The sequence below is a fragment of the Coregonus lavaretus genome, assembly GCF_964263955.1.
Source record: "Coregonus lavaretus genome assembly, chromosome: 12".
Taxonomy (NCBI): domain Eukaryota; kingdom Metazoa; phylum Chordata; class Actinopteri; order Salmoniformes; family Salmonidae; genus Coregonus; species Coregonus lavaretus.
The window spans coordinates 30,425,831-30,452,260 of record NC_139999.1 but is presented as its reverse complement, the minus strand read 5'-3'; the positions used below and the strand labels follow the sequence as shown (position 1 = coordinate 30,452,260).

Here is a 26,430-nt window from a genome sequence, read left to right as displayed (position 1 = left end):
GATACGCTGCTGATTTTGCAGGTTTTCCTACTTACAAAGCATGTAGAGGTCTGTAATTTTTTCATTGACCAGGTCCTGCCATGTAGTTCTGGGCTGATCCCTCACCTTCCTCATGATCATTGATGCTCCACGAGGTGAGATCTTGCATGGAACCCCAGACCGAGGGTGATTGACGGTCATCTTGAACTTCTTCCTTTTTCTAATAATTGCGCCAAACAGTTGTTGCCTTCTCACCAAGCTGCTTGCCTATTGTCCTGTAGCCCATCCCAGCCTTGTGCAGGTCTACAATTTTATCCCTGATGTCCTTACACAGCTGTCTGATCTTGGCCATTGTGGAGAGGTTGGAGTCTGTTTGATTGAGTGTGTGGACAGGTGTCTTTTATACAGGTAACGAGTTCAAACAGGTGCAGTTAATACAGGTAATGTGGAGAACAGGAGGGCTTCTTAAAGAAAAACGAACAGGTCTGTGAGAGCCGGAATTCTTACTGGTTGGTAGGTGATCAAATACTTATGTCATGCAATAAAATGCAAATTAATTACTTACAAATCATACAATGTGATTTTCTTGATTTTTGTTTTAGATTCCGTCTCTCACAGTTGAAGAGTACCTATGTTAAAAATTACAGACCTCTACATGCTTTGTAAGTAGGAAAACCTTCAAAATCGGCAGTGTATCAAATACTTGTTCTCCCCACTGTAGCTAACTCGCTCACAAGACTAGCCAAGTTAGCTGCATTGTTGCTTGCATGCGATTGGATGTGGTCTTTGATGTGCCTGGGAGACAGAGGTGCCTGTCAGGCATCGTTCAGGGCTTAAATGCCCCATGAGGGCTTAGCTGCCCCATGAGCTTTTAGCTCAAGGTAAGGGACATTTAGTTTGATAACATTCTAACTTATAAACAGATAATGAGCTCCAAACACAAATGAAAGCATGATGTTAGCATTAAATGTACCATCCCTTAGTGTAGCAATCAATAAAAACGTATGCGCTGATCCACCATGGGCTCTGCCGCCTCAGCCATACTGTCAATCAATACATCCACGCCTATCTTTAGAGATTCTCGTGATCTCAACAAAACAACTTTTGTTATGTAGTGATCATGAGATAAATAAGTTGTATTCGACATAACGAGGGAATTATATTTTTATGCATATGTCCTCTCTGTACTTCCGTAACTTTCCCCAAGCCTTTGCTGTAAATGAGAAGGTATTTTCAGTCAACTCACCAGAAAAATAAGGAATAAAATAAAACTTATAAAAAGCATGTTTTCAAAAGGAGGGGCATTTAAAATGGCTTCCAGGCAAATACTTTTAATTTATATTAAGGCCATTGTCTTCAGCGAAAGGCCATAATAATCTTTATACAAAATAGTTCCATCCAAAGATAATCCAAAGAAAATAAGTAACATAATCCAAGTCAAGGCAACCATTAAAAAAGCTTTTTCTTTAAAAGTGGTTTTAAAACATCAAGTGATGTCTTACAGTCGGCTAAGAGCTAGTATAATATGTCTGTGTTATGTAATGATCTGAATGGTGATGTATTAAAACAAATCAGAATTCAGCACATTAAAATCCCCACTAGAATACCAAATAACACTAGTGGACACGTCAAATTCCACAACATAAATTTAGGTTGAACAATGACCATTTACACTAAGTGTACAAAACACTAGGAACATCTGCTCTTTCCATGACATAGAATGACCAGGTGAATCCAGGTGAAAGCTATGATCGCTTATTGATCACTTGTTAAATCCACTTCAAATCAGTGTAGATGAAGGGGAGGAGACAGATTAAATAATTATTTTTAAGCCTTGAGACAATTGAGACATGGATTGTGTATGTGTGCCATTCAGAGGATGAATGGGTAAGACAAAATATTTAAGTGCCTTTGAACAGGGTATGGTAGTGTGCCAAGAACTGCAATGCTGCTTGGTTTTTCACACTCAACAGTTTCCCGTGTGTATCAAGAATGGTCCACCACCCAAAGGACATCTAGCCAACTTGACACAGTTGTGGGAAGCATTAGAGTCAACATGGGCCAGCATCCATGTGGAACGCTTGACGCCTTGTAGAGTCCATACCCCGACGAATTGAGGCTATACTGAGGGCAAAAGGGGGTGCAACTCAATATTAGGAAGGTGTTCCTAATGCTTTGTACACTCAGTGTATAAGGTTAGAAAGAGTTATCAAAACTCTCAGAAAATGCATAATAGTTGTGATCCCTTATTCAACATTTACAATGTAATTAATACCTGCCTAAAAAGTGCAGAATGTTTTAAAGATATTTTACAGAAATTTGGCAATAAAAGTCAAAAACATGAGGCACATCCAACACTCACAACTTACATTCCACTTTAAAAATCAGTCCATAGCAATGGAATACATAACAGCAAAAGGATAGAAAAGCAAAAGCACGTAAGTGCCCTATGTAATCTTGTCTTGAAATATCCAAGGATTCATCATACATTATGGCAACAGTTTATGGTCTATTAACCCATCCCGTATATGGTCTGTCTAACTGTCAAAAAGGCAATGATTGATTTATACCTGTAAATGTGTGATTCCAACACACTCCAGCCCCTATGATGACAAGATAGATGATGTTGCAGGAGTCTCAGTACAAGCCAACCTCCTTCAGGTTGACTTTGATGATGACGTCAGTGACAGCGTCAAAGACAAACTGCACGTTCTTAGTGTCAGTAGCACAAGTGAAATGGGTATAGATCTCCTTTGTATCCTTCCGCTTGTTCAAGTCCTCAAACTGACACTGAATGTAGATTAACGCCTCTTTCAATTCATTTGGACCTAGAGTAGAGGAGGGGAATATGTTTTCAATCTGATTTATGCACTTATTCTCACAAGGACATGCAAAATATGTATGATTTAATTAATACATTGCTTTGGGCAAACTGGTCATTTCCTATTATAGACTAAAAACTTGCTAAACTCAAATTTCCTGCTTCAGCAAAGTGTGCCATGAAACGCCTCCCATATTGCACAAGCTAATATTTCATAATAGAGGTATTACTCACTACTCAGACATCTCAAACAAGAATCAACTGTGTGCAAATGCACTGCGGTTACTATAACAACAATCCCACAGGAAATTGTGTTTTGTGCTGTTTTATAGATGCCGATTCCTGAATATCCACCTGTATATCTGTAAAATGTTAAAGAATGTATTAGTAGCCCTTCTGTAGCCCTTTACACTCGTACCCATACACAAATTGAAAATTGAAGATTTGGGTACTGATAAGCACCTAAAATTGGTACGCAGTGGCTGCACAGTAACATGCTAAACATGACATCAGAGCTCAGGCTCTGCGTTCACAGTGCTGTATGGGTTTTGACTGACAGCCGTTCTGAACTTGAGCACAGTGCGCGACAAGTTGTTGCCACCATCCCTCCCGCTAATTGCTTGTCTGAGTAAGGGAAATGCTGTAAATTAAGAGGACTCAATGTACACTATTTTGAAAGATGAGACTGAGGATTATAATATATACCGCTTTGATGTCATACAAGCAAGCCAAGCACTTCACATTTGTTTATCATAAAACTCATGTCATATACAGTATCAACATTCATGATCACTATGTTTGATGTACAGTTACAAGATGACATGACGTCATACCCAGGGGTTGTTCCGAACTGAATGAGCCTGTTTGTCTATTGTGAAGGAAATTAGCCGCGGCACCCGGACCTGAATGCACTCTATGTGCACCAAAATTACAATCTGTTTCTCTGAATTGCCTTGTGAAAGCCTAACACTGTAAGATCATATTTTATAAGTTAGCTAGTCTTTCAAATGATACCCAGCTGAGCCAGTTTGCGATTTATAATGGACAGTTTTTGGGTTGCGTAAACAACAGTAATTGTATGATGGCAGGAATGCAGGGTTGTGCTCCAAACAAAAACAAGTGTGCTTGCTCTAGTTCCTCAACAGCATAGCTAGGACAGCTCAAAAAAAGCACCTTAGTTGAAGACTCTTCTTTGAGTCATTAAAGTGCATTGAAATGACTTAGGAACTGTGCACACTCTGGAGAGGTGTGTGGCCACTTGGAGACACCAGTTAGTGCTCTCACTCAAACCGGTGTATATATTTTTTTGTGTGTGTTGCACCTACCCCACATTTTCCAGGAATATTCTTATCATGTTACTGAATGTACCCAGAGTATTTTCAGATTTCGTTATCCACAAATGCGGCGAAAAGTACAGAAAATGTCAAATGCACATCAAATCAACAGTAGCTTGTTTGAATTCAGTCTTGTGTCAGGTGAACTGTTGTGTCCTTACCTTTAGTCTAATCATTTTTCCATAATCTACAAAATGTTTCCTTTCAATTGTTACATTGTTATGCATTTTCATATTTCTTCTGTAAGAAACATTTAAATTTAGCCCTATCCATATAGGCCAATTCCAACGAGTGTAAAGGGTTAAAGATGTACCTGAGTACTCTGGGTAGCAGATAGTGAGAGGGCTCTTCTGGATCTTGTCCTCAAACAGATCCTTCTTGTTGAGAAAGAGGATGACGGAGGTGCCCGTGAACCACTTGTTGTTGCAGATGGAGTCAAACAGCTTCATGCTCTCGTGCATACGGTTCTGTGGAGAGATGAGCAGTGTTAAGGTCAGCGTGTGGGTAAAACTGTTAAGCATTCTCTTTTGATAAGAGTATCATGTAATTACCACAGGACTATAGATCTAGAGTTTATGCCTTGTCCCACTCACCATCTCCTCATCCTCAGCCAACACCAGGTCATAGTCACTGAGCGCAACACAGAAGATGATGGCTGTGACTCCTTCAAAGCAGTGGATCCACTTCTTCCTCTCTGACCTCTGACCCCCCACATCAAACATCCTGCAGCCACGGAGATTCAGACAGAGAGAAATAACAGGAAGTGAGAAAAAGATGGAGGACATAAAAAAGGGAATGAACAGGAGAGAAAGACAAAGAAACACTCCTAGAGTAAATTGTGGTCACTAGGGGGATGTACAGACAGCTTTGGGATTTTCTACATTAGTGAATCACTAACTGTAGGTACCAAGGTCCTCAGTTATTATTAGTGTGAGTCAGTGCACTGAGTGCCGTGTTAACAGGTTACTGACTTGAAGTAGAGGTCCTTGAATGTGAAGTGTGTCTCCACGATGCCAGTGGTCTTGACTCTGGTGCGCAGGACATCCTGCTGCGTGGGCACGTAGTTCTGCTGGGATATCCTGTCCAGGTCATTCAGGTAACTGAGGAGGAAGAGGAGGAAACTGACTTAACATAAATTACTTACATACACTACTACTTACCAATTGTTGGATAATGCCATTTCAAATTGATGAGCTAAAACATGTAATGGAAGTTCTGGTTTTGGATCAACCATGGATGTGAACAACACAATGCAAGTGAACAAATAAAGCCAATATGGAGGAATACAAAGTAAACAAAGAAATTATTCCCAAAACAAACAACTCAGAGTAATCAGAGTAAACTGGCATTTGTCAATCTCAAATTACTTGCATAAAACTAAAATCACTGATCTTGATGCGACTAAATACCCATTATTTTAGGATAAGTATAAGTACTGTAATTACGTGCATGTATTTTAAAAAGTCAAAGGATTTTTTTTACTTATCCAAGGTCTTTACAGGTAATATTGGTGTATTAGGACATGGATATGTGTGGTTCTAAGGTATTTCAGATGCATTTCTAAATTGAATGGGATTCTATGGATAAATGGCACAACATGATATGCCTAAAGTATCTAAATCCAGTTCCTTCAGAAGGTATTCACACCCCTGGACTTTTTCCACATTTTGTTGCGTTACAAAGTGGGATAAAAATGAATTTAATTGTCTTTAAAGATTTACACAAAATACGCTAATTTCAAAGTGGAATTCATGAAAAATAAAAACACTAGTGCATTCGGAAAGTATTCAGACCCCTTGACTTTTTCCACATTTTGTTACGTTACAGCCTTATTCTAAAATTGATTAAATCGTTTTTTTCCTCATCAATCTACACACAATACCCCATAATGAATACTTTCGACTAACCGGTGCCCCCACACATTGACTCGGTACCGGTACACCCTGTACCCTTCGCTATTGTTATTTTACTGCTGCTCTTTAATTATTTGTTACTTTTCTTTTTTTTAGGTATTCTTTCTTAAAACTGCATTGTTGATTAAGGGCTTGTAAGTAAGCATTTCACTGTAAGGTCTACACCTGTTGTATTCAGCGCATGTGACAAATTACATTTGATTTGACACATTTATTAACAAAAAACTGAAATATCACATTTCACAAGTATTCAACCACCTGAGTCAATACGTGTTAGAATCACCTTTTGCAGCGATTACAACCGTTATTCTTTCTGGGTAAGTCTCTAAGAGCTTTCCACACCTGGATTGCGCAACATTTGCCCATTATTATTTTCAAAATTCTTCAAGCTCTGTCAAATTGGTTGTTGATCATTGCTAGACAACCATTTTCAGGTCTTGCCATAGATTTCAAGCAGATTTAAGTCAAAACTGTAACTCTGCCACTCAGGAAAATTCACTGTCTTCTTGGTAAGCAACTTCAGTGTAGATATGGCCTTGTGTTTTAGGCTACTGTCCTGCTGAAAGGTGAATTCATCTCCCAGTTTCTGGTGGAAAGGTTTAACTCTAGGATTTTGCCAGTGCTTAGCTCCATTCCGTTAATTTTTTATCCTGAAAAACTCCCCTGTCCTTTACGATTACAAGCATACCCATAACATGATGCAGCCACCACTATGCTTGGAAATATGGAAAGTGGTACACAGTAATGTATTGTATTGTATTTGCCCCAAACATAACACTTTGCATTCAGGACAAAAAGTTAATTGCTTTGCCACATTTTTTCCAGTATTACTTTAGTGCCTTGTTGCAAACAGGATGCATGCTTTGAAATATTTGTATTATGTACAGGCTTCATTCTTTTCACTCTGTCAATTAGGTTAGTATTGTGGAGTAACAACAATGTTATTGATCCATTCTCAGTTTTCTCCAATCACTGCCATTAAACTCTGTAACTGTTTTAAAGTCACAATTGGCCTCATGGTGAAATCCCGGAGCTGTTTCCTTCCTCTCCGGATGCCTGTATCTTTGTAGTGACTGGGTGTATTGATACACCATCCAACGTGTAATTAATAACTTCACCATGCTCAAAGGGATATTCAATGTCTGCTTTTTTATTTTTACCCATCTACCAATAGGTGCCCTTCTTTGCGAGGCATTGGAAAACCTCCCTGGACTTTTCGGTTTAATCTGTGTTTGAAATTCACTCCTCGACTGAGAGACCTTAGAGATAATTGTATGTGTTGGGTACAGAGATGAGGTAGTCATTCAAAAATCATGTTAAACACTATTGCACACAGAGTGAGTCCATGCAACTTATTATGTGACTTGCTATGCAAATCTTTACTCCTGAACTTACTTAGGCTTGCCATAACAAAGGTGTTGAATACTTATTGACTCAAGACATTTAAGCTTTTCATTTGTTAATTCCACTTTGACATTATGGGGTATTATGTGTAGGCCAGTGACAAAAAATCTTAATTTAATAAAATGTTAAATTCAGGCTGTAACACAGCAAAATGGGGAAAAAGTCAAGGGGTGTGAATACTTTCTGAGGGCACTGTATGTGGGATATGGACCAAGAACTGTCTTGGGATATCAAACAACAGTATAGGTAAGTGCTAAAACAGGTACACGTCAAAATGGGGGATATCCTCCTTTAAGTGGCGGGTTGCGCTTTGCTGAAACTCAAACTCCAGTTTGTGGCTTTAAGTTAATTAAATTGTGTTTATACACCCATGTCTTGACAACCCCTATTTCATCAAATAACTGATATACAATAGGTGTAAGGAGCGGTCCTAGTAAATAAAGTTACCAGCACAGCAAACCCATTGACTATACATTAGAATTAGCTTATTATAATTTGCAGAAATTAAGGATCTCATTACCGAAACAGACCTAAAAATTATGCGGTAATAAGAAATGTGTGTTTCGGTAATTAGAGGCCCTTAGCTTAATCTGCAAGTAATAGGAGACGGCCATTATAATGAACAAACAATTGACCACATCACTAAAGCCCATTCATGCCTCCATGTTGGTAAGGTAAGTTTTTCCCAATTTGAGCTTTTTTGTCATTTCGGTATGAGGTCAAGTGACATAAAGGGGGTGTTTGAGAATAATATCCTCATTCTGAAGGCATATAAGTGAAGAAATTAAATGAACTTCTGCTCATCTAAGGACTGCTCCTCTAGATGATGCATCATGGGTGAACAAAAACGATTTAAAAAATGATTGGAGTTTTTACAGCAACTTTAAAAAGTGTAATGGTAATGAGAAACATGTCCACAGACACTATTTTTAACATAATAAATATTCTAGTTTAATGTAAACTTCCACTAGTATACATATTTTATGATTTATGGACAACATATTTTGCGTTTTATACAAGTAAGTTAGGCTTTTCTAAAGTAACATTTATTAAAATGACCAGAGATTATAATCTGGAGGCATTTCGGTAATGAGAATTTGGGGTGAAAATGTACAAAAATCAGGCAAAAATGTAAAATGTATTTAAAATGAGACACTGCTCCATAACCTAGGCATCTTAGTCTTCAGACCAATAGTTTGCTACTGCCATGGTTAAAACTGGTTTTATGAGAATCACCTATTTTTGCCTCGAGTCCCCGAGGGGCTAGGGTCAGTCTGCTATATCTGGTGTTATTCTCCTGTCTTATCCGGTGTCCTGTGTGAATTTAAGTATGCTCCCTCTAATTCGCTCTCTCTCTCCCTCCACTCCCGGAGGAACTGAGCCCTAGGACCATGCCTCAGGACTACCTGACCTGATGACTCCTTGCTGTCCCCAGTCCACCTGGTCGTGCTGCTGCTCCGGTTTCAACTCTTCTGCCTGCGGCTATTGAACCCTGACCTGTTCACCGGACGTGCTACCTTGTCCCAGACCTGCTGTTTTCAACTCTCTCTCTAATGCACCTGCTATTTCAACCTCTAAATGCCCGGCTATGAAAAGCCAAGTGACATTTACTCCTGATGTACTGACCTGTTGCAACCTCTACAACCACTGTGATTATTATTTGACACTGCTGGTCATCTATGAACGTTTGAACATCGTGGAGAAAATTCTGGCCTTAATGGCCATGTACTGTTATAATCTCCACCCGGCACAGCCAGAAGGGGACTGGCCACCCCTCAGAGCCTGGTTCCTCTCTAGGTTTCTTCCTAGGTTTCTGCCTTTCTAGGGAGTTTTTCCTAGCCACCGTGCTTCTACATCTGCATTGCTTGCTGTCCGGGTTTTAGGCTGGGTGTTTGTATAGCACTTTGTGACATCTGCTGATTTAAAAGGGCTTTATAAATACATTTGATTGATTGATTGATTTTCTAAATAAAGTAAAAAATGTAAGTGACGGCAACCTGTTTCTGCCTTTTGGGCCTGGAACTCCCCCTGTCCCTCTCTATTGCTTCAGCAGTGTGGCGCAACAGCAGCACAGTCTATCACAGGGTTCCTCCTTCCATGTCTTCACTGATAACAGAGGAGTCAGACCTGTCCCAAACTAGGAGTCTGTTTCTGGGAAATTCTATCAAACCTAGCAGGAAATGTGAATTATTATGAGGATTATAATTGATGGACATTTATTGTAGGGTTTGATACATTTTTCATGAGGGCAAATCAAGTCAGAAATGTCAAAGTGGACATTTCAAACTTTAGAAGCCTTTTCAAAACTAAAATACACTACATGTATGCATTTCCTGCATTGCAGGACAATTCTCAGTAGCAAAAGTGATAAACTTAAGACCTTACATCTGTATAAAATGTGCAAAGCCCTGGTCAAAAGTTAGAGGAAACCCCGCCATAGTTTTCTGAAAGTTTTATTTTCACCGGGACGATTACACAACTTTTAATGCCGAGACACAACAGATTGTCTTTCCAAGTGGTGTTGAGTGTTCCTGAAGTGTCCAGTCTCAGTCCTGACTTAAATCTGCTAGAAAATCAGAGACAAGGTTTGACTATTGCTGTCCATCAACAAACTTTAGAAGCCTTTTTAAACCTCAAATACACTACTGCATTGCAGGAAAGTTCCCCTGCAACAGGGTGATCAAATTAAGATCCTACATCTGTTGAAAGAACATAACTGTCTGTTCAAACAGCACAAAGCTCAGTAGGGCTGTCCCCAAAAAAATACATATTGGTCGACTGAGAGTAGTCTTTTCTTTCGACCAATCGATTGGTCAACATTTTAAAACTTGTAGTTTTCTACGCTGTGTTTTATAACATCAACTATATGTACTGAGCTTGTCCGATGCTTTAACCACGCTGTTTGATTAAATAATGAAGACACACAAATGACTCAAGCGAGAGACAGAAATCAAGATAGCCTAACCAGAAGAAAAAAACCTGTTCCCGACCCACCTCCCACTGATGCTGGCCTTTGTAGACTCTACCTTTAAGGTCCTGAAGTTCCCGGTAATAGACTACACCAGGGGTCAACAACCTTTCCATTTGGAGTGCCAATTTATCACACCATTTCTACAGATCTGCCTGTGATCCTCTGTAGCTCAATTGGTAGAGCATGGCTATTGTAACGCCAGGGTAGTGGGTTCGATCCCCAGGACCACCCATACGTAAAAATGTATGCACACATGACTGTAAGTCGCTTTGGATAAAAGCGTCTGCTAAATGGCATATTATTATTATATTATTATGATTTTCATATGCATATTTTCGTGGAAGTTTCATTTAATTTATAATAGTCTATGTATCTCTACATCATTGTCATGCGGTTAATCTAAATTACAGTACCAGTGAAAAGTTTGGACACACCTACTCATTCAAGTATCTTTCTTTATTTTTACTATTTTCTACATTGTAGAATAATAGTGAAGATATCAAAACTATGAAATAACACATACGGAATCATGTAGTAACCAAAAAAGTGTTAAACAAATCAAAATATATTTTAGATTCTTCAAATAGCCACCCTTTGCCTTGATGACAGAATGCACACTCTTGGCATTCTCTCAACCAGCTTCACCTGGAATGCTTTTCCAAGAGTGTTGAAGGAGTTCCCACATATGCTGAGCACTTGTAGGCTGCTTTTCCTTCACTCTGCCGTCCGACTCATCACAAACCATCTAATTTGGGTTGATATCAGGGGATTGTGGAGGCCAGGTCACCTGATACAGCACTCCATCTCTCTCCTTCTTGGTAAAATGGCCCTTACACAGCCTGGAGGTGTGTTGGGTCATTGTCCTGTTGAAAAACAAATGATAGTCCCACTAAGCCCAAACCAGATGGGATGGCGTATCGCTGCAGAATGCTGTGGTAGCCATGCTGGTTAAGTATGCCTTGAATTCTAAATAAATCACAGACAGTGTCACCAGCAAAGCACCCCCACACCATAACACCTCCTCCTCCATGCTTTACAGTGGGAACAACACATGCAGAGATCATCCGTTCACCCACACCGCGTCTCAAAAACACGGCGGTTGGAACCAAAAATCTCCAATTTGGACTCCAGACCAAAGGACACATTTCCACCGGTCTAATGTCAATTGCTCTTGTTTCTTGGCCCAAGCAGGTCTCTTCTTCTTATTGGTGTCCTTTAGTAGTGGTTTCTTTAAAGCAATTTGACAATGAAGGCCTGTTCTACACAGTCCCCTCTGAACAGTTGATGTTGAGATTTGTCTGTTACTTGAACTCTGTGAAGCATTTATTTGGGCTGCAATTTCTGAGGCTGGTAACTCGAATGAACTTATCCTCTGCAGCAGAGGTAACTCTGGGTCTTCCATTCCTGTGGCAGTCCTCATGAGAGCCAGTTTCATCATAGCGCTTGATGGTTTTAGCGAAATTTTCTGTATTAACTGACCATGTCTTAAAGTAATGATGGACTGTTGTTTCGCTTTGCTTATTTGAGCTGTTCTTGCCATAACATGGACTTGGTCTTTTACCAAATAGGGCTATCTATTCCCCCCCCCCCCTCCCTTGTCACAACACAACTGATGGCTCAAACGCATTAAGGAAAGAAATTATACAAATTAACTTTTTAAAAAGGCACACCTGTTAACCTGTTAAGGATCTGACCCTTATTTTTCAATTTTTGCCTAAAATGACATACCCAAATCTAACTGCCTGTAGCTCAGGACCTGAAGCAAGGACATGCATATTCTTGACACCATTTTAAAGGAAACACTTTGAAGTTTGTGGAAATGTGAAATTAATGTAGGAGAATAACACATTAGATCTGGTAAAAGATAATACAAACAAAAAACATGCGTTTTCTATTTGTTTTTTTGTTCCATCATCTTTGAAATGCAAGAGAAAGGACACAATATAACATGGCAGTTTAGTTGCAATTTAGATTTTGGCCACTATATGGCAGCAATGTGTGTGCAAAGTTTCAGATTGATCCAGTGAAGCATTGCAATACTGGACTATTTTGTATCAAGTCTGCCCAAATGTGCCGAATTGGTCAATTGATACATTTTCAAGTACATAACTATAAAGGTCAGTCAATCAGGTACATTTCAAGAACTTTGACAGTTTCTTCAAGTGCAGTCGCAAAAACCATCAAGCGCTATGATGAAACTGGCTCTCATGAGGACCGCCACAGAAAAGGAAGACCCAGAGTTACCTCTGCTGCAGAGGATAAGTTCATTAAAGAGTTAACTGCACCACAGATTGCATCCCAAATACTGTAAATCAAATCAAATTTGATTTGCCACATTTTTATTTTACCTTTATTTAACTAGGCAAGTCAGTTAAGAACAAATTCTTATTTACAATGACGGCCTACACCGACCAAACCCGGACGACGCTGGGCCAATTGTGTGCCGCCCTATGGGACTCCCAATCACGGCCGGTTGTGATACCGCTGCACCACTCGGGAGCCCATGCGCCGAATACAACAGGTGTAGACATTACAGTGAAATGCTTACTTACAGAGTCAATGTGCGGGGGCACCGGCTAGTCGAGGTAATTGAGGTAATATGTACAGTCGTGGTCAAAAGTTTTGAGAATGACAAGTATTGGTCTTCACAAAGTTCGCTGATTCAGTGTTGAGATATTTTTGTCAGATGTTACTATGGTATACTGAAGCATTCCATAAGTGTCAAAGGCTTTTATTGACAATTACATTAAGTTTATGCAAAGAGTCAATATTTGCAGTGTTGACCCTTCTTTTTCAAGACCTCTGCAATCCGCCTTGGCATGCTGTCAATTAACTTCTGGGCCACATCCTGACTGATTGCAGCCCATTCTTGCATAATCAATGCTTGGAGTTTGTCAGAATTTGTGGGGTTTTGTTTGTCCACCCACCTCTTGAGGATCGACCACAAGTTCTCCATGGGATTAAGGTCTGGGGAGTTTCCTGGCCATGGACCCAAAATTTCGATATTTTTTTTGGGGGGGGATTAAGTTCATTTTCATAGCAAAGAGGGATTTTGCAATTAATTGCAATTCATCGAATCACTCTTCATGACATTCTGGAGTATATGCAAATTGCCATCATCAAAACTGAGGCAGCAGACTTTGTGAAAATTAGTATTTGTGTCATTCTCAAAACATTTGACCATGACTATACATGTGGGTAGAGTTAAAGTGACTATGCATAAATAATGCTTCACAGAGTTTAAGTAACAGACACATCTCAACATCAACTGTTCAGAAGAGACTTTGTGTTGGGTTGAAAAACAAATGACTGCGTGAATTAGGCCTTCACTACTAAAGGACACGAATAAGAAGAAGAGACTTGCTTGGGCCAAGAAACTCGAGCAATCGACATTAGACCGGTGGAAATCTGTCCTTTGGTCTGATGAGTCCAAATTTGAGATTTTTCGTTCCAACCGCTGTGTCTTTGTGAGATGCAGAGTAGGTGAAAGGATGATCTCCGCATGTGTAGTTCCCACCGTGAAGCACGGAGGAGGAGGTGTGATGGTGCTTTTCTGGTGACACGGTCTGTGATTTATTTAGAATTCAAGGCACACTTAACCAGCATGGCTACCACAGCATTCTGCAGCGATACGCCATCCCATCTGGTATGCGCTTAGTGGGACTATTATTTGTTTTTCAACAGGACAATGACCCAACACACCTCCAGGCTGTGTAAGGGCTATTTGACCAAGAAGGAGAGTGATGGAGTGCTGCATCAGATGACCTGGCCTCCACAATCACCCGACTTCAACCCAATTGAGATGGTTGGGGATGAGTTGGACCGCAGTGAAGGAAAAGCAGCCAACAAGTGCTCAGCAAATGTGGGAATTCCTTCAAGACTGTTGGAAAAGCATTCTAGGTGAAGCTGGTTGAGAGAATGCCAAGAGTGTGCAAAGCTGTCATCAAGGCAGCTTTGCACACTCTTGGCAAAGGGTGGCTACTTTTAATGAGTAGGTGTGTCCAAACTTTTGACTGGTACTGTGTATGTAATATATATATATATATATATATATATATATATATATATATATATATATACACACACACACACAGTGGGGGAAAAACTTATTTAGTCAGCCACCAATTGTGCAAGTTCTCCCACTTAAAAAGATGAGAGGCCTGTAATTTTCATCATAGGTACACATCAACTATGACAGACAAATTGAGAGAAAAAAAAATCCAGAAAATCGCATTGTAGGATTTTTAATGAATTTATTTGCAAATTATGGTGGAAAATAAGTATTTGGTCACCTACACACAAGCAAAATTTCTGGCTCTCACAGACCTGTAACTTCTTCTTTAAGAGGCTCCTCTGTCCTCCACTCATTACCTATATTAATGGCACCTGTTTGAACTTCTTATTAATGGCACCTGTTTATTAGTATAAAAGACCACAACCTCAAACAGTCACACTCCAAACTCCACTATGGCCATGACCAAAGAGCTGTCAAAGGACACCAGAAACAAAATTGTAGACCTGCACCAGGCTGGGAAGACTGAATCTGCAATAGGTAAGCAGCTTGGTTTGAAGAAATCAACTGTGGGAGCAAATATTAGGAAATGGAAGACATACAAGACCACTGATAATCTCCCTCGATCTGGGGCTCCACGCAAGATCTCACCCCGTGGGGTCAAAATGATCACAAGAACGGTGAGCAAAAATCCCAGAACCACACGGGGGGACCTAGTGAATGACCTGCAGAGAGCTGGGACCAAAGTAACAAAGCCTACCATCAGTAACACACTACGCCGCCAGGGACTCAAATCCTGCAGTGCCAGACGTGTCACCCTGCTTAAGCCAGTACATGTCCAGGCCCGTCTGAAGTTTGCTAGAGTGCATTTGGATGATCCAGAAGAGGATTGGGAGAATATCATATGGTCAGATGAAACCAAAATAGAACTTGTTGGTAAAAACTAAACTCGTCGTGTTTGGAGGACAAAGAACGCTGAGTTGCATCCAAAGGACACCATACCTACTGTGAAGCATGGGGGTGGAAACATCATGCTTTGGGGCTGTTTTTCTGCAAAGGGACCAGGACGACTGATCCGTGTAAAGGAAAGAATGAATGGGGCCATGTATCGTGAGATTTTGAGTGAAAACCTCCTTCCATCAGCAAGGGCATTGAAGATGAAACGTGGCTGGGTCTTTCAGCATGACAATGATCCCAAACACACCGCCCGGGCAACGAAGGAGTGGCTTCGTAAGAAGCATTTCAAGGTCCTGGAGTGGCCTAGCCAGTCTCCAGATCTCAACCCCATAGAAAATCTTTGGAGGGAGTTGAAAGTCCGTGTTGCCCAGCGACAGCCCCAAAACATCACTGCTCTAGAGGAGATCTGCATGGAGGAATGGGCCAAAATACCAGCAACAGTGTGTGAAAACCTTGTGAAGACTTACAGAAAACGTTTGACCTGTGTCATTGCCAACAAAGGGTATAAAACAAAGTATTGAGAAACTTTTGTTATTGACCAAATACTTATTTTCCACCATAATTTGCAAATAAATTCATTAAAAATCCTACAATGTGATTTTCTGGAAAAAATTCTCATTTTGTCTGTCATAGTTGACATGTACCTATGATGAAAATTACAGGCCTCTCATCTTTTTAAGTGGGAGAACTTGCACAATTGGTGGCTGACTAAATACTTTCTTTCCCCACTGTATGTGTGTATATATATATATATATATATATATATATATATATATATATATATATATATATAAATAGCAAAAGATATGCACGTGCTGCCATCATTCTATTTCTATGTGTGCTGATGCTGCACCTCTTATGTGTGCTCATTTGCTACAACACCTTGCTTGTTTCAGCAAGTAGCAACAAAGTTTCATCACGTTGTTAGAGTCCATGTTATCACAGAAACGGACTCAACCACACGAATACCTGGCCATCCCTTTTCAGTCAGCTGTTGGTTCAAAAAATCTAAAATATATTTAACACTAGAACTGTTAAAGCAGTCATTTTGACCTCTCATTAATTAATTAATTTGATTAAATCAGCCATTTTTTAAGTCATGCCTCCGTCCTTGACTTTTCCTAAATAAGCCTATATAAAACGCACTGCCATTGTTAGAATCATAATAGATCATGCGTTACCTCCGTTTTGATGACAAAGAAACGAGAACGCCATGGTACGCCATGTCTGAAAACAGACAAATTTGCCATGGTACAGTTGAAGTCGGAAGTTTACATACACCTTTGCCAAATACATTTAAACTCAGTTTTCACAATTCCTGACATTTAATCCTAGTAAAAATTCCCTGTCTTAGGTCAGTTAGGATCACCACTTTATTTTAAGGATGTGAAATGTCAGAATAATTGTAGAGAGAATGATTTATTTCAGCTTTTATTTCTTTCATCACATTCCCAGTGGGTCAGAAGTTTACATACACTCAATTAGTATTTGGTAGCATTGCCTTTAAATTGTTTAACTTCGGTCAAATGTTTTGGGTAGCCTTCCACAGGCTTCCCACAATAAGTTGGGTGAATGTTGGCCCATTCCTCCTGACAGAGCTGGTGTAACTGAGTCAGGTTTGTAGGCCTCCTTGCTCGCACACACTTTTTCAGTTCTGCCCACAAATGTTCTATAGGTTTGAGGTCAGGAATTTGTGATGGCCACTCCAATACCTTGACTTTGTTGTCCTTAAGCCATTTTGCCACAACTTTGGAAGTATGCTTGGGGTCATTGTCCATTTGGAAGACCCATTTGCGACCAAGCTTTAACTTCCTGACTGATGTCTTGAGATGTTGCTTCAATATATCCACATAATTGTCCTTCCTCATGATGCCATCTATTTTGTGAAGAGCACCAGTCTCTCCAGCAGCAAAGCACCCCCACAGCATAATGCTGCCACCCCGTGCTTCACGGTTGGGATGGTGTTCTTCGGCTTGCAAGCGACCCCCTTTTTCCTCCAAACATTAACGATGGTCATTATGGCCAAATAGTTCTATTTTTGTTTCATCAGACCAGAGGACATTTCTCCAAAAAGTACGATCTTTGTCCCCATGTGCAGTTGCAAACCGTAGTCGGGCTTTTTTATGGCGGTTTTGGAGCAGTGGCTTCTTCCCTGCTGAGCGGCCTTTCAGGTTATGTCGATATAGGACTCGTTTTACTGTGGATATAGATACTTTTGTACCCGTTTCCTCCAGCATCTTCACAAGGTCCTTTGCTGTTGTTCTGGGATTGATTTGCACTTTTCGCACCAAAGTAAGTTCATCTCTAGGAGACAGAACGCGTCTCCTTCCTGAGCGGTATGACGGCTGCGTGGTCCCATGGTGTTTATACTTGCGTACTATTGTTTATACAGTTGAACGTGGTACCTTCAGGAGTTTTGAAATTGCTCCCAAGGATGAACCAGACTTGTGGAGGTCTACAATTTTTTTCTGAGGTCTTGGCTGATTTATTTTGATTTTCCCATGATGTCAAGCAAAGAGGCACAGAGTTTGAAGGTAGGCCTTGAAATACATCCACAGGTACACCTCCAATTGACTCAAATGATGTCACTTAGCCTATCAGAAGCTTCTAAAGCCATGACATCATTTTATGGAATTTCCCAAGCTGTTTAAAGGCACAGTCAACTTAGTGTATGTAAACTTCTGACCCACTTGAATTGTGATACAGTGAATTATAAGTGAAATAATCAGTCTGTAAACAATTGTTGGAAAGATTACTTGTGTCATGTACAAAGTAGATGTCCTAACCGACTTGCCAAAACTATAGTTTGTTAACAAGAAATTTGTGGAGTGGTTGAAAAATGAGTTTTAATGACTCCAACCTAAGTGTATGTAAACCTCCGACTTCAACTGTATCTGACGTTTGGAACAAGTTTGTACAGAGCAGCATTGCATGTTAACAAACCAGGAGAGAAGATCACTGTTGATGAACAATTGATCCCAACAAAAGCTCGTTGCGGCTTTACGCAATACATTGCGAGTAAATCCGTCAAGTTTGGAATTAAGTTTTGGTTTGACGTCGACACCAAGTACATGATGAATGGCTTTTAGAATAAGGCCGTAACGTAACAAAATGTGGAAAACGTCAAGGGATCTGAATACTTTCCAAATGCACTGTATATGAAATGTATTAATTACACTGTTACATGCTGACCACACCACACGCGTCGCGTGCGCTTCAAAATAAATCTACACATAAATGTTATTCAATCATTGCACCCACACCACTCGCGTCTGCATAGCCAGGCGCTAAAATAGAACTTGGTTGTATTTGTGACGCATGACGCACAGCAAGTCCTGCCTCTCCCATCTCCTCACTGGTTCTAGTGTTAAACAGTTATGACGGTTATTTTATTATCCATAACTGTCGGTTATACGGTCATTGTGCCAGCCATACTCTACACACACATTGTATTATTTTAATATTGTATATTTTATACTGTAAATTTGTAGTAATGGAGCAATGTACATACTGTAAGTATAATGCAATGTCTAGTTTGATGTACTATTTTATTTTTGATGTTGGCTATTGTTTAACTATGATGTATTGTTTTATTCCTGGATCCTAGGAAGATTAGCTGTTGCCTTGTTAGCAGCAAATGGGGATTCTAATAAATACTCAATCTGTTGATAGTACAATACATTAACACGTCACAATACATTAAATGATTAACACGTCACATAAGACCTTAGGTACCAGTTCCTTACACTTCTCCCTATTTCCAATGATTTTCCGGAACTCAAAATATTATTTTCAGATCATTAGGCTTTCCCCAACCTTGGATGAATTACAGTCATTTGGATTACAGACAAGCAAGTGTCTCGCTTCTCATGTTTGAGGATGGCCAATATTCCTCCTATCAGTCACTATGGTTCTCTGGTCATTATAATTCTCGATTCAAGCAGTGTTAGGGCAGAGATTTGTAATGCTCTTACTATGAGGCGGAGTCGTTTAGCTGGTACTCTCTAGACCTGCCGAAGCAGATCTGAACCCCTCTGTCCTGCCATAACCTCTTGATGACCCCAGCCAGTTCAGGGGTCATGACCCCTTCCTCTGCAGAGCTGGCCAAGGCAAAAAGCTGGCGGGCATCATCCTGGAGACACAGTAAAGCAAACAACACAGTTACCAACAGGAAACAACAGCGCTGACAGCTCTCTTCCTCGTGGAAATACGGTATGACAACAGAAAAATTTCAATCACAAATAGGGTTGGGTGGCATCCAGATTTCCATACCGTGCCTGTGCCAACCCAGGATATATTGTATTACCGATAGTGCACACAAGGGGCGCTATTTTTTTCCCCAAAGCGTAAAAAAGCACCAAAAACGTAATTTACCAGAATGCTAACAAGTACTAAGGAATCCCCATAGCGGATGCTAAGTAAATGCTAACAAGTGCATGGAAACATTTACCACCAAGACAACCCAGTATCTCAAAGTACCTCAAAACGCAGTTTGCAGTATGCACAAAATAAATATTAAACAGCAGGGATCTTAATCCAGGAGGGGATTGTCTCTGCTGCTGTTACCAAGAAGCTTGACCAGGCAAGCTAACGTTAGCCTCTTAGCTAACATTAGCAAAACCCAACTGGGGAGAATTTATTTGGCAAATCTTTGATAGTTAACTTAATAGTTATACGATATATAGCTGGGAAACATTAGTAGTGAATTTCATACAAGTGTAACTTGATCACCTCACTTAAGTTGCCCTACCGGAGTGACACTACCCTTGCAAAGCTCCCATTTTGCTTGTTGTGCTTCTTTGTAAACAAACACACGTGACTGGCTCAAACAGCTGTTTTGGGAAACTAGTACCAGTAAGCGTAATAATGAAAAATAATCTAACAGGCGAAATGATTAACGCGATCTGCTTTATCTACTACCTAGTGCACAAGTTGACTGCAGGTATTTATTTAAAAAAAGTACTCCTATTCAAATGTATATAAAAAATAAATATTTTTTAAACAGTATTGATTGAAGAATGAAAATCATACCGATGGTATATCAAAATACACCGGGATACTGTATATACGGTATACCCCCCAACCCTACTCCCAAATCAACATGTTCAGTGCAAAATCAGTTTTCAAGTGATTTACTTCACATGCTGACCATCCATGTTGTTCCTAGACTGTGACCCAAGTCACAGACTGTTCTCTCTGCTACCGCACGGCAAGCTGTACCGATGCACCAAGTCTGGAACCAACAGGACCCTGAACAGCTTCTACCCCAAAGCCATAAGACTGCTAAATAGTTAGTTAAATAGTTAATCAAATAGCTACCCGGACTATCTGCATTGACCCTTTTTGCAATCACTTTTTTGACTCATCACATACACTGCTGCAACTGTTTACCATCTGTCACTTTATTCCTAGTTATATGTACATATCTACTTTGATTACCTCGTACCCCTGCATATTGACTCTGTGCTGGTACCCATTGTATATAGCCAAGTAATCGTTACTCATTGTGTATATATTATTATGTGTTTTACTTTTCTATTATTTCTCTCTGTATTGTTGGGAAGGGCCCGTAAGTAAGCATTTCACTGTTAGTCCACACCTGTTTTTTACGAAGCATGTGACGAATACAATTTGATTTGGAACAAATTGTCACTGCAGCCAGCAGATCATTCTGTTCACTGTTCTTGTAAAGTATGTACTTCCTTGTAGTCATAACATAAATAGAAACAACACTTACTGTGGCATTTTACAAGGAAACATTAGTAAATGAATCTAACAGAACCTATTAAACTAATTACACTGTTATAAGAGCACTGGAATGTAAGAGAATCTTCAAGCTGACTCACTGATCGTGCTTTGTCCCCAAAGTCTATACCCAGCCTGCCCATGGCTCTGATGATGGCAATGATGGACTGGATGGTGTTGCTGTAAACCACCACCCTGTACTGGCTGCACTCCTCCTGTGTGTACCCGTCCTCATGGATAATTCTGGGGGCAGGAAGAGAAGGTTCACATGTGCATCTTACTGGTGCTTGCGGTCAACATCTAATCTAGGCCTTGTGACATGGATAACATCCTATCTCAAAGGCTCCTAGCTGATACAGCACTTCACGTGTTCCTAATCGGTCAAAAGGTATAAACAGAATGCTAGTTTCTTCTTTTCTTTTGGGTGTGCACAAAATGGTTGAAACACGTACTCACTTCATCTGCTTTACAATTGTGCTTTTCCCAGATTCCCCAGCACCTTGAAGTGGAATGTTTAGAGGCAAAGAGGGGAGACATAAGATCAGGAGCAAAGTTTCAAATCCTTAGCTCTACTAAATGTGTAGAGATATAACAACAAACATGCACAGTCAGAGCTCAGAACCAGCCGATTCCATCTGTGACAGTTCTACACCCCCCTACCGTTTTGGGGTCTTTGCACCTGCCCTGAGAATCTAGGGGAAAACATCAGGCTACATCATGACCATGAACGCTAGTGTTTTTTTAATGCAGTCTGTGGAAGACTGAATTATCATGACAGATTTCATTTGAGCAAAGAAGTAGGTTCAACAATCACCATTGCCAGATAGTCATGAGCCTACCCCATTCATAGACGCTAACTGCTTTAGCGCCTATTGACCATAGTATCTTCTGACTGGGGAAGTTTTGTTAAGAGCCCAGATGCTTGCTCTAAACATTAACACATATTGCTTGCGGTACTTTTTTGGAAACACAAGGTACATATCTTTCATATCAGCAATAAATAATTTTCAAAAAACTAAAAAGGTTAAAACACTGTTCCCACACAGCCATATCTCCATGTTACATCTCTTGTTTAAGGAAGATATAGGTCATGTCCTATGATAATTAGCTATCTAGGGTGCTCGAACAAATGTGTGTAAGCATAGCTGGGGAGGAAGTGTAGTTCATCAACTTGCGGCACACAGGTTGTGGATCTGTGCAAAACTGCTACTGATCTTTTTTATTTGAAAGATTCTTTCTCACTGATATAAAAGATAAGGGGCATAGCATATGTTTCGAAAACCGTTTTGAAGGCGATAATTATAGACTTTTCAACATGTTAAAACACAGCCTTGGAATTGTAGTTCATATGGAGCCAAATGTGGGCCGAATGTAACGCTGAAAACCCTAAATACAGAGAAGTGTTTTCGAGAGCTAGTCATGAGCCCTACATAACAGTAATTTGATCAGTTAGACAGACTCCCTCTTCAGACCTCATATAATTTATATACTAACTGCGAATGTCAGTCACATTGGCACACTCACCTAGAAGCAACAGTTTGACTTCACTTGATGCCTTTTCGCCAGCTTCTCTCAGATTCCGATCAATGTTTTTACTCCTCTCCATGGCAGCTTTATCTTCGGCACTTAGTGTGCAACCCATTTTGATCCCAGCAGGTAAATCCTAACTACTATGATAATGTCTCGCTAATAACCTACCTGGCTTTTGACAAGCTGTCCAAATGGAAAAAACGATGGTGTTCAGTAAAAAGAAAGGGAAGACATTCTAACTCTACAAAATTGTATTGCTGTGTCTGTCAAGTGCTTGACGCAGAATTCTGTCAACTACGACACATTTTCAAACGAATTGTGTGCGACGACGAGCATGAAGGGGAAAAAAGGAAGGGGGAAAGGCGTTGGCCGGGAAGCTAGCACATGTTAGCCATAACAATAGTTGTTAGCTTTTCTATGTACATGTAGGAAGCCGAATACTTTTGATAGAAGAGCAAGCAAATTCAAAATTCATACGAAGAAAGAAATTAAGTTAAAGCTTGGCTAGCTAGCTAACGTTATAATGTTACTACCTGTATGTTCTTTCTGCGTTGCGTTGGCTTAGAAAGTGTACAAATTGAGCTAGATAGCGATGTTAAAACTTAATAGCTACAATCTCAACACCCTAGACTGTGACTCAAAATACTTACACACTTCTAAATACTATTTGCTATTAACTGTTCTAAATTGTCTGGTCCTCCAATAATGCAGAAGAGCAAAACATGTTTACTTTCAGAGCGATGTTACGCGGAAATCGAGGAAAATGATTGCCAGCCTGATGGGAAATGAAGTCCATATCTATCAGTAATTGATTACAGTGATTCTCAACCAGGGGGTCTAGGAGAACGTAGAGAGTTTTTAGGGGTCCCTAAAAAAAAGCATAAAAATAACACATTGAAAAGTACAGTAGCACCCATCCCCTCTGTAGTATTTACATTTAAGTCATTTAGCAGACGCTCTTATCCAGAGCGACTTACAGTTAGTGAGTGCATACATTTTCATACTGGCCCCCCGTGGGAAACGAACCCACAACCCTGGCGTTGCAAGCGCCATGCTCTACCAACTGAGCTACACGGGGCCCCAGTTTCTATAGTAAACTGTAGTATATTATACTACGCACTGTGGTATCCCTCGATCATGTGTAGGACTTACTATAGAATATTGTAGTATACTGTAGAATACTATAAAAGTGTAGTGTTTTTGCAGACTGTAGGGTTTTTGTGGATATTACTGTAGTACTTACTACAGTGTTTTTTGTGTGGATAATACTGTAATATTTACTATAGTATTCTACAGTATACTACAATATTCTATAGTAAGTCCTACACATGATCGAGGGATACCACAGTGCGTAGTATAATATACTACAGTTTACCATAGAAACTGGGGCCCAGTGTAGCTCAGTTGGTAGAGCATGGCGCTTGCAACGCCAGGGTTGTGGGTTCGTTTCCCACGGGGGGGCAGTATGAAAATGTATGCACTCACTAACTGTAAGTCGCTCTGGATAAGAGTGTCTGCTAAATGACTAAAAATTTAAAAATAAATAAAAATCTATAGTAAACTGTAGCATTTTCTTATGTGGGTAGCTGGACTGGTTTACTATTTTACCAACATCCATTATGCTTACTACTGTGCATACAGTGCAAACAAGTAATGACAATTGTAACAAACAAAACCTGAATGTGCTTTCATGTAGAATTCTAGCCATTGGTGGTTGTGAACATATCAGGACTTGTGAAGGATTCCAACAGGAGAAGCTCCTCCCACCACCCACTACTGAGAAATGTCAGTGGTTATATGTTGCCATGGGAATGGCAGAGCCTGGAGAAGCTGGGGGTGGGTTGACTGAGGCCCTTTGCTGAGGATGAGGTGTGAGGCGAGGCCTTTTGATTTTCAACATGAATGTACCATGCGCACACAGCAGCAAGACAGTGGTAAAAAACTACAGAGCATCTCATGCATAGTATTACGCTTCTTGAACAGAGTCAGATTTATCTGTTGAAGTTCACTCTACTCTTTATTTGATGTGTTCACTGTAGAGTTAATTGCAACTAAAGAATAATATATTATTTCCTACACTGTAAATTGTGTTACTGCTGATTATTTCAACAGTATCTATTTGTCCTAAGCTGGTAAACCCTGTCCTCCACACTGTCTATCCATCACTCAAAATACAGTGGGGAAAAAAAGTATTTAGTCAGCCACCAATTGTGCAAGTTCTCCCATTTAAAAAGATGAGAGAGGCCTGTAATTTTCATCATAGGTACACGTCAACTATGACAGACAAAATGAGGAAAAAAAATCCAGAAAATCACATTGTAGGAAGTTTCTCAATACTTTGTTATATACCCTTTGTTGGCAATGACACAGGTCAAACGTTTTCTGTAAGTCTTCACAAGGTTTTCACACACTGTTGCTGGTATTTTGGCCCATTCCTCCATGCAGATCTCCTCTAGAGCAGTGATGTTTTGGGGCTGTCGCTGGGCAACACGGACTTTCAACTCCCTCCAAAGATTTTCTATGGGGTTGAGATCTGGAGACTGGCTAGGCCACTCCAGGACCTTGAAATGCTTCTTACGAAGCCACTCCTTCATTGCCCGGGCGGTGTGTTTGGGATCATTGTCATGCTGAAAGACCCAGCCACGTTTCATCTTCAATGCCCTTGCTGATGGAAGGAGGTTTTCACTCAAAATCTCACGATACATGGCCCCATTCATTCTTTCCTTTACACGGATCAGTCGTCCTCATCCATTTGCAGAAAAACAGCCCCAAAGCATGATGTTTCCACCCCCATGATTCACAGTAGGTATGGTGTCCTTTGGATGCAACTCAGCGTTCTTTGTCCTCCACACATGACGAGTTGAGTTTTTACCAAAAAGTTCTATTTTGGTTTCATCTGACCATATGGCATTCTCCCAATCCTCTTCTGGATCATCCAAATGCACTCTAGCAAACTTCAGACGGGCCTGGACATGTACTGGCTTAAGCAGGGGGACACGTCTGGCACTGCAGGATTTGAGTCCCTGGCAGCGTAGTGTGTTACTGATGGTAGGCTTTGTTACTTTGGTCCCAGCTCTCTGCAGGTCATTCACTAGGTCCCCCTGTGTGGTTCTGGGATTTTTGCTCAACGTTCTTGTGATCGTTTTGACCCCACGGGGTGAGATCTTGCGTGGAGCCCCAGATCGAGGGAGATTATCAGTGGTCTTGTATGTCTTCCATTTCCTAATAATTGCTCCCACAGTTGATTTCTTCAAACCAAGCTGCTTACCTATTGCAGAATCAGTCTTCCCAGCCTGGTGCAGGTCTACAATTTTGTTTCTGGTGTCCTTTGACAGCTCTTTGGTCTTGGCCATAGTGGAGTTTGGAGTGTGACTGTTTGAGGTTGTGGACAGGTGTCTTTTATACTGATAACAAGTTCAAACAGGTGCCATTAATACAGGTAACGAGTCGAGGACAGAGGAGCCTCTTAAGGAAGAAGTTACAGGTCTGTGAGAGCCAGAAATCTTGCTTGTTTGTAGGTGACCAAATACTTATTTTCCACCATAATTTGCAAATAAATTAATAAAAAATCCTACAATGTGATTTTCTGGATTTTTTTTCCAACATTTTTCTGTCATAGTTGACGTGTACCTATGATGAAAATTACAGGCCTCTCTCATCTTTTTAAGTGGGAGAACTTGCACAATTGGTGGCTGACTAAATACTTTTTCCCCCACTGTATAATGATGACTGTTTTTCTGTTTTCTTTTACCTGAAGGTCAGAT

The 26,430-nt window shown here is 40.3% G+C and overlaps 1 protein-coding gene across 2 annotated transcripts; it reads right to left on the bottom strand.

Moving 5' to 3' along the window:
- Positions 1-1,424: 1,424 nt before the first annotated feature.
- LOC311138621 (guanine nucleotide-binding protein G(i) subunit alpha-3-like) lies at positions 1,425-23,422 on the bottom strand. 2 transcript variants are annotated; one of them, XR_014614062.1, is made up of 9 exons: positions 22,661-23,422; positions 21,593-21,635; positions 21,238-21,379; positions 19,366-19,523; positions 5,106-5,234; positions 4,728-4,857; positions 4,448-4,601; positions 2,161-2,807; positions 1,425-1,652 (listed from the first exon to the last, which is right to left on the bottom strand). XR_014614062.1 is itself a non-coding variant. In XM_084173381.1 (8 exons), exons 1-8 carry the CDS (start codon positions 22,776-22,778, stop codon positions 2,617-2,619), a joined length of 1,065 nt encoding a protein of 354 aa, XP_084029507.1. In that variant the 5' UTR covers positions 22,779-23,422; the 3' UTR covers positions 1,425-2,616. The 2 variants fall into 2 exon arrangements, 1 of the variants encoding a protein (XP_084029507.1); XM_084173381.1 differs by having other exon boundaries at positions 1,425-2,807.
- Positions 23,423-26,430: the final 3,008 nt, after the last annotated feature.

Excerpts from the sequence above, each read along its gene's own strand:
- LOC311138621 (XM_084173381.1), bottom strand. The coding sequence starts at position 22,778 with ATGGGTTGCACACTAAGTGCCGAAGATAAAGCTGCCATGGAGAGGAGT. Across the intron at positions 5,235-19,365 it reads CTAAACGACTCCGCCTCATA|TTACCTGAATGACCTGGACA; the intron begins GTAAGAGCATTA and ends CTTCCTCCTCAG. Across the intron at positions 4,602-4,727 it reads TGGCTGAGGATGAGGAGATG|AACCGTATGCACGAGAGCAT; the intron begins GTGAGTGGGACA and ends ATCTCTCCACAG.